The following is a 12,229-nucleotide window of genomic DNA, read 5'->3' on the forward strand; positions in this document are numbered from 1 at the left end:
GGGCCGCAGAAAGCCTGTGCGAATTCTAATATTTGAGACCGCAGAACGTCCTTGCGATCTGAATAATTTTCAAATTTTGTCCAAATGAGAGTATTTTCGTTTATTTATTTTTTATTATGATACAAATAAAAATTTCCGTCCAGGGAAAAAAATTTAAAGATTGTTGTCATCAATTAGGTCCTGGTAGATTTGTTCTGGGCTTCTGGCCCCACCCAAAGATGACTCGGTTTCTTTCTAGTCATACCCCTACTATTAACATATTATTTTGCTCGACTGCTCGAGAGGCATGATTGGGCTAGAGTTGCTAACATTTATTGCTGGTGCTGGTGCAAGATGAGTTGCCAGTTTCTAGTTGAAGAAGAATGTGATGCAAAATATGGGCTACCAATTTGTATCTAGGCCTGCTAAAGGACAGAGTGTGATAAAGATACTGTATATATGGTCAGAATAATTTTATTACACGCCTCAAACCATTTTAACAACTCTAACACTATTACACCTCAAACCATTTTAAATACTCTTACACTATTACTTAATATTTCTTACACCTTTAAACGACTATTACACCTAGTTATAAGACTTGTTTAAGTTTTGCTTAATCCATAATGGCGACTACACTAGTTTACTTTACTGGATAATTAATTGCTCTATGCCTAGATGGAACAAAAGGTTCCAATCAGGGATGGATTTAGTGTGATTGAATGGGGTTAATTCACCCCTATTTATTTTCAAAATTTTATTGTTTATATATGATTTTCTATATAATTTATAGTAAAATGCTATGAATATTGTAATATTGATCTACATTCACAGCATGAATTTTTTTATAATTAACCTTCATAGTTTGAAAGTTTTATGATTGACCCTCGTAGCTTAAAAGTTTGGCTCCACCTCTGTCCAATCAGAACCTAGATGGAATGCTAAGACTCGAATTTGATTCAGTATTTTAAATTATTAATCCCAAAATCTTCATTTGTGCCCGAGAATATCTGAAAACTCTGATAAGATTCTTTTTGCTGTGAAAGTACGAAGTTTCCCTTGTACATATAGTAACAAGTAATAACCTAATGGATAGTCATTATAGATGAGCTTTAAAGTCTCATTTCCTTAAGTGAACATTCATGCTTTTCTAAAATTATAAATGTAGGGTAATAATTTGCCAGTGAACGTAAGAACTAGTCTTTGGTCTAGTGGCAAAGGCACATGATCTCTATGTAAGAGGTAATGAGTTCGAAATTCAGACAGGGGAAATCATTTGTTGTATTACAAGGATATTAAATAGTTTGATGTTTTGACCTCCAACTTTTACTCAAAATTTTTTTGCCAGTGAACGGATGCTCTCTTCCACAACCATGGGCAGAACACACTTCAAGGGGAAGGTGACTAAGTCACCTTGAATTTAAAATTTACATTTATGTCCTTTAAACCCTAAATCCTAAACCCACTCCCCCTAAAATGAAATTACATGAAAGGTATTCATCTAGTCTTCCCTATCTAAATTACATGAAAGCTATTCAGCTAGTCTCCCCTATCTCAATTTTATAGTTTTGCTCCTGTTCACAACCCACAGAAGCTTCAAAGCAAGTTTTCTATATCCGTTGCCTTCTTCCCGTCTAACTGTAGACAGAGAACGAAAAAGAGAGGATCATCGGATATAAAAGAGAAAGGGAACTTTGGTTTTGGATTAAAAAAAACCTTTACTTTTCAGATACGGACGAAAACAATATAAAAGCAAGGATACACATTATTAATTTATTACAGATCCGAGTGTAAGGACTGCTAGGCAAATAAGCTCAGTATGTCACAGTTGCACGGTTCATGATTAAATTACTTTTGTGATGTTTTATTTTCAGATTTTTAGATATGGATATTGGAAATCGGATTACTTGTGACAATTGGAAACCCAGGTTGTACAACCTGCCGTTTTTTTTTTTCCTACCACCCTCAAAAATCAGAATTAAATGAATACCACCCGAATAATCAGATTTCAGATTCCGTCAGGTTCGCACTGTGGATCTGCGGACGGATCGCCAACCCGTTCGGGAAATGGATCTGCGGACTGACCCGCTCGCACCCTGACCCGCTTGCGTGACCCGTTCGCACTGTGGATCTGCGCACCGACTTGTGGATCTATGCACTGACACGCTCGCTTTGACCCGCTCGCGTCATGACCCGCTCGAGTGACCCGTTCGCACTGTGGATCTGCGCACCGACCCGTTCGCACCGTAGATCTGCGGACGGGTCAACCCGTTCGCAGATCCACAGTGCGAACGTGGCGGAATCTGAATTCCGACTTTTCGGATGGTATTCATTTAATTCTGATTTTTGAGGGGGTAGGAAAAAAAAAAAACGGTACAACCTGGGATTGGCTTGTTGAACGACGAAAAAGTAAAATTGAAAACCGGATTACTTGTGACAATTGGGCCTAATGGCGTGAAACCCAAATTCTCGAACCTGGGCTTGGCCTAGTTGAACTATGAAAAAGTAAAATTGGAAACCCAAAATTTTAAAAATATATTCCGTTGCCGGGACTCGAACCCGGGTCTCTCGGGTGAGAGCCGAGTATCCTAACCAGCTAGACTACAACGGATTTACTATCTGTGTCATTCAATTTTATTATATCTAAACAATAAATTTCCTCGGTTTTTCCTGTCTTCTTGCAGACGGCCTTGTATCGCCCGTATTGGTCTGAAAATTAGTCATTGAGCCCAAAACGAGAAGAACTCGATCGATTTCCTTGTCTTACTTTTTCAACTCCTCCCCTGAAGAAACACAAAATAAAAGAAAAGCGAGAAAGTTACAAACCCTTTCCGTTTCTCTCTCGCTCTCTCTCTACGCCTTTCTCTGCTTGCTCCTCAATGTCTAACGGGAGCAGTAGTAAATCTATGGCTTCCTCGGAGGAGGACCCCAGCACCCCTCTTTGGAAATTCGTGACCAAACTCGAGAAAATCAGCGACAACGGTGGGAATTGGCTATTCCAGTGCACCTTTTGCAATTCCAAATTTAAAGGCTCCTATTCCAGGGTTAAGGCGCACTTGCTAAAAATCCCCAATCAAGGGATAAAAATTTGCGACAAGGCGCCAACTCAAGAGAGATCGAAGTTAAAGAAGTTGCATAGAGAATCCGAGGAAAGAGCGATTGTGAAGTCTACTATTAAAGAGGGGTATCAATCCGAGCAGAGGAAAAGGAAAGCGTCCATTGGCAGTACTGCACTGGAGAGCAAAATGTTCAACAAAGAGCAAGGAGCTGCTCTTGATTCTATAATAGCTAGGTGTTTTTACTCGCAAGGTATATCTTTTAACATGGCTAGAAACCCATACTACCTTGAATCATACATGTATGCGGCGAGTCATGATCTTCCAGGTTATACCCCTCCAAGTTACAATGAGTTAAGAACCACTCTGTTAGATAGAGAAAAGGCTAATATTGAGAATTTGTTCGAACCAGTACGGTTCAAGTGGGGTGAAAAGGGGGTTACCATTGTTTGCAATGGTTGGAGCGATCTGGAAAGACAGCCTCGGATTAACTTTTTTGCAGTCTCTGACTCAGTGCCGATGTTTTTGAGAGCTGTGAATTGTGAAGGTCTGGTTATGGACATGGACCAAGTTGCATCTATAATTAGGAGTGTTATTTTAGAGGTTGGTATGAAAAATGTGGTTCAAGTGGTTACTGACAGTAGTCCGGTATGTGAATCGGCCGGTAGGATTATAGAAGAAGAATTCAGCAATGTCTATTGGTCTCCTTGTGTTGTGCACACTCTCGATCTCGCTCTCAAAGACATCTGTGCAAATAGAAGTATCGAGTTGAATGAGGTGTCAAATAAGCAGTGTCAGTGGATTGGAGAAACCATCAATGATGTTTTATTAATACGGGATTTTATTTTGAGCCAACCCATGTGTGATAATTTGTTTAAGAAGGTACCAAATTTGAAAATGCTCACAATTGCGGAGACTCGCTTTGCCTCTCATGTTGTAATGCTCAGACGATTTAGAGATATCAAAATGTCGCTTTTGAGAATGGTGATGGACGATGATGCATGGTCATGTCACGTAGAAGGTGATATTAGCAAGGCCAAATATGTAAAAGAGAAAATTACGAGTGATGAGTGGTGGGGTTTTGTTGATTTCATTATCTCTTTCACCGAACCGATATATGAGATGATGAGGATGTGTGACACAGTTGAACCGACGTTGCATTTGGTATGTGATTATTGGGAAACTATGATAGAAAAGGTGAGAGCAACCATGTATCGCCTTGAAAAATTGCACGACTTTGATGTCCCAACATTATACAACGTGGTTCATAGCATGTTGGTTTCCCAGTGGGCGAAGAGCTATGCACCACTCCACTGCCTTGTGCATTCATTAAACCCTAGGTAGTCCTCAATAAAAAAAAATCTTATCTTATAGTAAACTTAGGTTTGATTTTGTATTTATTTCTTCACCTTGTGAAATTTTATAGGTATTATAGCAAAGAGTGGTTAGAAGGAGGGCAAGGCCGAGTTGCTCCCCACATGGACGCTGCAATCTCTAAAGAAAGGGACAACTGCCTAAAAAGGTATTTTCCTGATCCCGAGGCTCGTTACAGCGTTGTTTCTCAATTTGGGGATTTTGCCGGGTGTGCTGGTGATTTTGCCTCTTTCGACTCTCAAAGTGCCAGAGGTCGAATGGATGCTAGGAAATGGTGGGTTGTGTATGGAGTTGGCGCGCCTCAACTCCAAAGCTTGGCACTAAAATTACTAGGTCACCCCACTTCGTCCTCTTGTTGCGAGAAGAATTGGAGCACTTATTCATTTATTCAGTCTCTTGACAAAAATCCAATGGATCCTAAAAGAGCTCTGGATCTTGTTTTTGTGCACAATAACCTTCGCCTTTTGTCAAGGAGATCTGCACAGTACAATCAAGGAGAGACGAAGATGTGGGATATTGCGGGAGATGCTTTTGACCTAAGCGAAAAGGGAATTATGGAGATGGCAAATCTCTCGCTTGATGAGCCCGAAATGGAGCGGGCATTCTTTTTGGATGAATTGGGAGGAGCAGATCGTGTTCTTATGTTGGTGTAGAATTTGAAATTTTTCTTTTTTTCATTTTTTCCCTTTAGGGTAGTTATATTGTGAGTTAGCAGTAGATGGTGATGCTTTAGGTGTATTTTTCGACTCATTTGACAATTGCATGCTCATGTTTAGCTAAATTCTGTATATACAGAGTTGATGGTAAGAGTTGTTCTAGGTGTATCTATTACTTGATTAATGATGCATGCCAATGTTTAGCTAAATTCTGTATATACAGAGTTGATGTAAGAGTTGTTCTAGGTGGTATCTATTGCTTGATTACTGATGCATGCTCAAGTTTAGCTATGTTTTGTAATTGCTAATTATGAAAGTTGAAATGATATTGGATCTCTTTTAGGATATCACATAGCATTAAGTCCTTTATCTAGTTGTGCAGTACAATTTTGATAGATTCTATATTATAATTTGGCAATAGACACATTATGGCCTTTTGGGGGTATGGTTTGTGTTTTTACTGTGATAAAATAATTTGAAATTATATATGATTAAATGACACCCCATCTGATGCTTATCGCAAATGATTATGTAATTTGTGCAAAGTTAGAGAATTGATTTGATAGTGGTACTCTTAGTTGCAGTTATATAAAGTGAGGCTATGGTATTATGTATAACACAAGTTGGTCCATACTCTGAACAATATTTTAGTAAATCAATATTTTCGTTTTCTAAATGTAAATAGTCGATGGGAATCGTTCAACACCATATGAAAATGAATTTCTAGATTAAATTTTACAATTTTTAAAATTATTTTACTCATTTTTTTAGGACAAGTAGAAAAGTACTTATCAAAAGATTTTAGACCATTCCAAAACAGTAATTTTCTAATAGTAAAGGAATTTTAAAAAATGTAAATTTTAATCTTGGAGATCCTGTTGAACAGTTCACATCAACTGTTGTGAAGTATAATAATTGATCCCAAGCACAGACCAATATGCGTCATGCATTAGTACCATAGCCTCACTCTAGTTATATATTATACCTTAGATTGATTTTCTGCTTATCTAATGGACTAATTACAGGATGTGACAAAATTCACAAAACCAAAATTAGTTTTTTGCAGCGGCGAATACGGGAACATGCTACATGCTCTCTGCATTAACTCAAAAAAAAAAAAAAATTGAGTTAATACCTCTGAAACATCCGATCTGCTTTAAAATCCGTGCATATTAGATCCACACTAATACTAAAGGACTCCCTCAATTATAAGTTGTGACCGAATTGACTCCGTTTAAAATCAGACGCCGTGTTAACTCAAAAGATGCTCTTTTGAATTAATGCAGAATGCGGACTCTTTGATAACCACACGTCAAACTTCAAACAAAAGCATTTTTCATGTTTTCATAAAATTCCCCATTAAATATATTCCATCCTGAACAAAGCAACACTCAACCAGAAAACACAACAGATCAGATACATTCTAAATTTAACAAAGAGGTAAAATATTAGTCTACAGCTGGACTATTGCTTTTCTTAATAAAATAAAGCCAAAGCTTCAGCTCCCTAGTGTAAGCTGTACAAAACAAGCGGCCTCTGCCTTCTCACATTATTTCTTCAACTGGTCCCCACGGTCATCTCTCGGGTTTTTGGACGAAGACCCAGCTCGTCTAAACACCCGGCCTGCTCCGAAGAAATCCTTCCCTATCTTCCCTCTTAATGACAGCTGCTTCTTGAGACGACTTCTGAATGACCTCTCTCTAGGGATCAAACTACCACTGGTACCAACACCAGCATTACCAATTGTAGGCCCACTATAGTTACGGCGGATCGACCGCAGGGCCACCTGAAGTGGTTCAGAGAAAGAAACTGACCCGGATTCATCAGGGTTGCCAGGACGAGTGCATAACGGGCACGGTGGGTCATGACTCTGACCTTTGGGTGTATTCTCCTCTAAACAATCAGCATGGTACACATGGCGACATGGGAGGACACCAGCTATAGGCATATCACCATTTCTGACAATGCGGGTCGAACTCCAGGGGGATTTCTGCCACAACATCCGTTCACACAGCCCGCATTTCTGGTACCTCAAGGAGTTGCTCACCCCATTCGGATGCAAAAACCTTTGTGACTCCAGACCAGCATGATCGGTCACAATATCAACTGATTCACCGTCGTAACCAAAGTCATAACTGCTTGCATTGCTCCAGCGAAAGCCATCACGCCTGAAACTGGAATTTGGGTCGGGCGAGGCTTCCATCTTTTGGAGCTCCGTTAAGGCCTTGTGAAATTTGATATCCGGGCTATTTAGGTTGTCGGGCCAGGCAGGGGAGGCATCACTTGGGGTAGTGCGACCCGCGTTGCTAAGTTCAGGTATCACAGAGGAGGCAGATCCGGGTTCAGAGACCGGGTTTCGGAAGACTAACGGGTAGACGGGTTTGGACATGAAGGAGCGGCGACCTAGGTAACTACGCTGAGGGAAGAACATCGGCGGCTGATGCTTGCTGCTTGATGCAGATGCCGGTGCAGATGGGACCCACTGACTCGACTCGGACAAAGGCGATGCTGATCCAATACTGTTTGATCCTGTGAAATGCCTCTGTAGAGAGGAAAGAGCCTGAAGTTAAATGGCTAGATGCATGCAGTACTAGACAATTCTTATACTCTCTTGGTACTATACTGGTCAAATATGCACCCAGTGGAATGGTAAATATTTTTTGAGGATGGGTTGTGTGAATTCAAGGAAAAGAGTACCTCAGTGGATCGTGGACATGAAGCAGTCTCAGGCCTAGCACCTGACAATGAGAAAGGGAAAAAAAAATAAAGAATAGGAAAAAAAAAATAAAGAATAGGAAAAAAAAATAAAAAAAATAAATGACAGACTTGTGATTCTCCCAGTAATATATTATCCATGTTAGGAAATGTGCAAAATAATAAAATAAACATTAAAAGCATAATAGACATGACTGTTCTCATAGATGGACTAGCAGAGTAACAAGGACAATTCAAAAATTAAGAAACACTTGCATAATTGCAAATATCACAACTAATGAATTGCTGTTAGATTTCCAGCTTAACCAAAAACAAAAGAGGAAAATAGCAAATTGGCTTTATTCAATAACCCAAAAGATTTAGTGTTTCTAGCAAATATGACAAATTACAGATATCTTGAGAAATGTTAAAAACCATATAGACATAAAAAAAAGGGTTCTGAGTGGAATAATGAGAATGCCCACCAAAGTCATATCAAAAAGTTAGTGTAAGTGCCCATGTTTTTATAATATGGTGGCCAAAGAAACCAAAGCCTAGTACAAACATCTCCCTTAGAGGGTATAGTTGTAAAAATCATTGGAGCACTATTGCACTAATAAGGAATGCAGGGAAGTTGCATCTGAAGGCAAAACTGAGGCTGTTGCTGCTGGTTGTTTATGACAGATACGGTGTTAGGAATGCTGTTTAATAGTCTGGTCACGCTCAAACGTGGATTCAAGGAAAAATACACGCTTTAACAGGGACACAAATTGCTATAGTAATGCTCAAAGCTTAAGTTTATTTTAAAGCTTTCGATCTCACCCTCAATTAATTGCCATCAGTAGCTACAGCTACTCTCATTATGTACTTGTCTATCGGAATTCAGAAGCAAGATAGCAGGGGCGGATCTAGGTGTAGCCCATGGGGTGCTTAGCCACCCCATGATTTCAAAATTTTTAATCATGCATATTGAAATTTAATTTGATTTTCATTTTTCTTAAAAGTTTTTATATAGTTCAACCCCCCTCGTATAATGTGAAGTGTGTGCTTGTAGCCTAGTGGTTAGTGGTTCTGGAGACTTGGGTTCAAATCCCACTGACGACACTATGTATTTTCACATATTATGCAATTTACATTTCACACCCCCCCCCCCCCGCCCCAATCTAAATTTTCTAATTCCACCCCAGCAAGATATCACTGAGAAACAACGGAATAGTTGAGGAAGGATTGAGAATATCAAATAGAAAGGCAGACAAAACCCAACAAATTTATGATTGTTGGTTTCGAAAAAGAAGATAAATCTTAACATTTCTTACCTCCTGCAGGTGTAGAGAACTCGCCAAGGTCAAATCTCTGCACCGACGGGGTCCACCGGCGTGGTGGCAGACTCTCAGCTGGGCTCCCCATATAAGACAGTGCCCCATCAGAGATCGAATGATGATGATTTCTATCACTCCCGAATTGGCCACTACGGCTCCCCAAAGAAGACCCATATAAAACTGGTTCGTTTAAAGACTCATTGGGCCGGCATGGGAGCCCATCACCCTGCTGAAGGTTGTACCTGTACCAATGAAACAGACAAGATTTAAGCTATACTGCAATAATTTAAATTGACATGACAATATGGTTTCAGTACTAGACTTGTATCTCAGAAACATAAAGACCATTTTTTGCAGATAGCGACAAACTTTGCTGATATTTTTATCTAGCAACCCAACAATTTTGCCATCATTAGCACATATACCCAACAGTTCAAGTCAAACTAAGAGTTAAACCAAGTTGCTAAATTGCCTGGAGTTTTTGATTAATTTGACCATATCGCAAAGACTGCCATGCATCATGCTATGTGGGAACCAACAACTCGGTTTTGCTTGACTAAGTTAAAATTTAAGCTCTCATAAAAAAAGAATAACTCATATACTCAAAAGGCAAAATTGTCAACATTTGAATGCTTATTATCTTCTTAATTGCTCTACTCTAATTGCTTGGGTTCTACATGGAAATATCTGACAAGATCCGGATGCTACTATCATTTCAAGAAAAACACCATAAATAATGTACAGTGCTGGTGATCATGCAGAGAATATTCAGTATTACATGCAAATATCTGGAAAATTCAGGTGCTAATCACAGACAAGGAAAACGCCAAATTACAATTAGCAAGCACTGTGGAATATCAGATGCGATTGCAATATCTAGAAATAAAACAAAATGAGGACATAAAAGACCAGTGATACAGCACCTGTGGTCAGGGTCCCACCTTCTAGAAGAGGGTGGAGAGAAGCTAGAGTTCAAGCGCCAGCGAGGTTCACTGGGGTCCATGGAACAGGCTTGGCTGGTCACACTTGACTTAGGCCCATGTGGCCCTGCGGCCACACAACAAAGCGCACCCGTCTTGACTTAATTTAAAATCAATTTAAACAAGTTAGAATTCCAAGTCTTCAAGTAATTAGCTTGGCATCTAATATGGGATCGCCTATCACACAGAACAGTTAATCAAGGAAATTCATGTGTATTCCTGCAAAATGAGAAATTATCATACATACATCCTAATAAATAGGTAATATCATGAAAACATTCTCTGATCCCCTCCCTGCTTTACTTCAAAAGATTCCCATCTATGCTTCCTTCACCTAATTGTTAAATACATAACCTGTAGCTAGTCATCCCATTATGTGAAGGCTTTTTTTTAGTTTGGGCATGCCATAAAATCATACAAATTTAGAAAAAATGATGTCAGGTAAAAAAACAAACGGAGCATCCCTGCTGAAAATAAAAGAGACTCAAAATTTTATTAATGGTTAATTATTTGCATGATCTTTTAGTAACTGGAATTAACTCTTCTATATTCAAAATTATCCTTCTCTGGTACACAAGAAAACAAGCAAACATTTAGCAATTATGAATCTACTGTCAAAACAGGAACTGTACTTGGTGCAGATTGAAACTTTCCGCCAAAAAAAAATTCTATAGCTTTGCAACTAAAACTTATAGCAATCATAATTAAATTGAGAAAGTCCATATAAGAAAGTTATATATATTGAGATAGGTCAATTCAGCACCAACATCACAGTTTAAATAGTGTTATGAAATTATAAGCAGGTCTTGGTACATTTTTGGGTCGATAGAACTTCACAGAATAAAGTAGAGAAACAGAAAAAAAAAATCATATTTATCACCCAAAAAAAAAAAACCTAAGTGGACAAACAGTTACAATAAAATAGAATAGGACTTTAACATCGATTAACGGCGAGCGGTAATAAATTAGTACCTTGTAATCGATTCTAAAAGGGGAAAACCTAGAGAGAGAGAGTACCTGATCGAAATCAAAAGATTGAAGGCTTGTAAGAGACAAAGGCAAAGGTACAGGAGAAAGAGAAAGTGGTGAGCTTTGACGAGATAAGCGGGGCCCCAGGGGGTTTAGAGAGAGAGAGGGAGGCAACAAATGGTGACGAACCTGACGGTGATGGTGATGAAAGAAAGGATGACTCTCTCTCTCTCTCCTCTCTGTATTCTCTCTCTTTAGAAATGAAATGGGCATAGCAACAATACTAATGGCACGCCTAATCCTCCATTAACCCCACCACTATAGATTCTCTTGATTTTTTCTAAAGTAGTCCTCTAAGTATATTTAAATGAGAAAGACAAACCCTTTCAAACCAAAGTTGTACTTTGCAGTGCCAATAAAATATAGTAATAAATTGAAAAGTTTGAATAAAACTAGTGTGTTCATGAGTTCATTGGATTTTTTTTAATTTAACTTTACAATGAGTAAGGTTAGTATATGTTATGCTCATCAATTTTTTTGAATTTAAATTTAAAATGATTTTGTATTAAATTAATTTGAATTTTTTTAAATTTTGCATGTGCGTGTATCACTCCTTAAGTAGATTGGTTTCAATGGATTGGATTTGTAATTTGAAGTCAATCTGATAGATTTTGGAGTTATGCTGACCAAGAGTTTCAAAATTTTGCATGTACATATATCACTTCTAAAGTAGATTGGTTTCAACGGTTTGGATTCGTAGTTTGAAGTCAATCTGATAGATTTTGGACCGCGCTAACTTTTCTCTTTCAAAATATATTAAAATATTGAATCGACTTGAAATGACAACTTTAAGTCATTACAACTTACAAGAGATCTACTTCACAAATTATGTGTTTTACATGTCAAATTTATAAATTTTTGAATTAATTTAGTATAAAGTCAAGCGATAAAATAAGATGAAAAATAAATGTATAAAAAATAAGTTATAAATTTTTTTACTACTTGATTTTATACAAAATTAAGTTAAAAAATTACAAATTTATCACGTAAATGCATAACTTGTAAAATATATTGGTTCCAACTGTTTAGATTTACTATTTAAAGTTATTTTTATAGGTTTTAAAACTAAGCTCATTAAAGGGCTTCATAAACTTGAGAATTTTGGTGAGCTTAAGAGCATTCTAGTTGACACTCGTTCATAA

At 38.1% G+C, this 12,229-nt stretch overlaps 2 protein-coding genes and 1 non-coding gene across 7 annotated transcripts; 1 reads left to right on the plus strand and 2 right to left on the minus strand.

Moving 5' to 3' along the window:
• Positions 1–2,517: 2,517 nt before the first annotated feature.
• On the minus strand, positions 2,518–2,590 carry TRNAE-CUC (transfer RNA glutamic acid (anticodon CUC)). Its single transcript has one exon. It is a non-coding gene; the product is annotated as a tRNA-Glu (tRNA).
• Positions 2,591–2,726: 136 nt separating this feature from the next.
• LOC144555656 (uncharacterized) lies at positions 2,727–5,407 on the plus strand. The gene is made up of 2 exons (XM_078304056.1): positions 2,727–4,375; positions 4,462–5,407. The coding sequence occupies exons 1-2, from the start codon at positions 2,859–2,861 to the stop codon at positions 5,060–5,062; spliced, it is 2,118 nt and encodes a 705-aa protein (XP_078160182.1). The 5' UTR covers positions 2,727–2,858; the 3' UTR covers positions 5,063–5,407.
• A 990-nt stretch (positions 5,408–6,397) lies between these two features.
• Positions 6,398–11,326, minus strand: LOC144555274 (uncharacterized). 5 transcript variants are annotated; one of them, XM_078303553.1, is made up of 5 exons: positions 11,076–11,326; positions 10,020–10,153; positions 9,076–9,320; positions 7,763–7,803; positions 6,398–7,607 (listed from the first exon to the last, which is right to left on the minus strand). In XM_078303553.1, exons 1-5 carry the CDS (start codon positions 11,298–11,300, stop codon positions 6,615–6,617), a joined length of 1,638 nt encoding a protein of 545 aa, XP_078159679.1. In that variant the 5' UTR covers positions 11,301–11,326; the 3' UTR covers positions 6,398–6,614. The 5 variants fall into 5 exon arrangements, with proteins under 5 accessions (XP_078159679.1, XP_078159678.1, XP_078159680.1 ...); XM_078303552.1 differs by having other exon boundaries at positions 10,002–10,153; XM_078303554.1 differs by having other exon boundaries at positions 10,002–10,277; positions 11,076–11,323.
• Between the last annotated feature and the right edge of the window lie 903 nt (positions 11,327–12,229).

The sequence above is a fragment of the Carex rostrata genome, chromosome 6 (assembly GCF_964058835.1).
Source record: "Carex rostrata chromosome 6, lpCarRost1.2, whole genome shotgun sequence".
Taxonomy (NCBI): domain Eukaryota; kingdom Viridiplantae; phylum Streptophyta; class Magnoliopsida; order Poales; family Cyperaceae; genus Carex; species Carex rostrata.

Excerpts from the sequence above, each read along its gene's own strand:
- LOC144555656 (XM_078304056.1), top strand. The coding sequence starts at position 2,859 with ATGTCTAACGGGAGCAGTAGTAAATCTATGGCTTCCTCGGAGGAGGAC. Across the intron at positions 4,376-4,461 it reads GTGCATTCATTAAACCCTAG|GTATTATAGCAAAGAGTGGT; the intron begins GTAGTCCTCAAT and ends GAAATTTTATAG.
- LOC144555274 (XM_078303552.1), bottom strand. The coding sequence starts at position 11,300 with ATGCCCATTTCATTTCTAAAGAGAGAGAATACAGAGAGGAGAGAGAGA. Across the intron at positions 10,154-11,075 it reads AATCTTTTGATTTCGATCAG|ACGGGTGCGCTTTGTTGTGT; the intron begins GTACTCTCTCTC and ends AATTAAGTCAAG. Across the intron at positions 7,608-7,762 it reads CATGTCCACGATCCACTGAG|AGGCATTTCACAGGATCAAA; the intron begins GTACTCTTTTCC and ends TCCTCTCTACAG.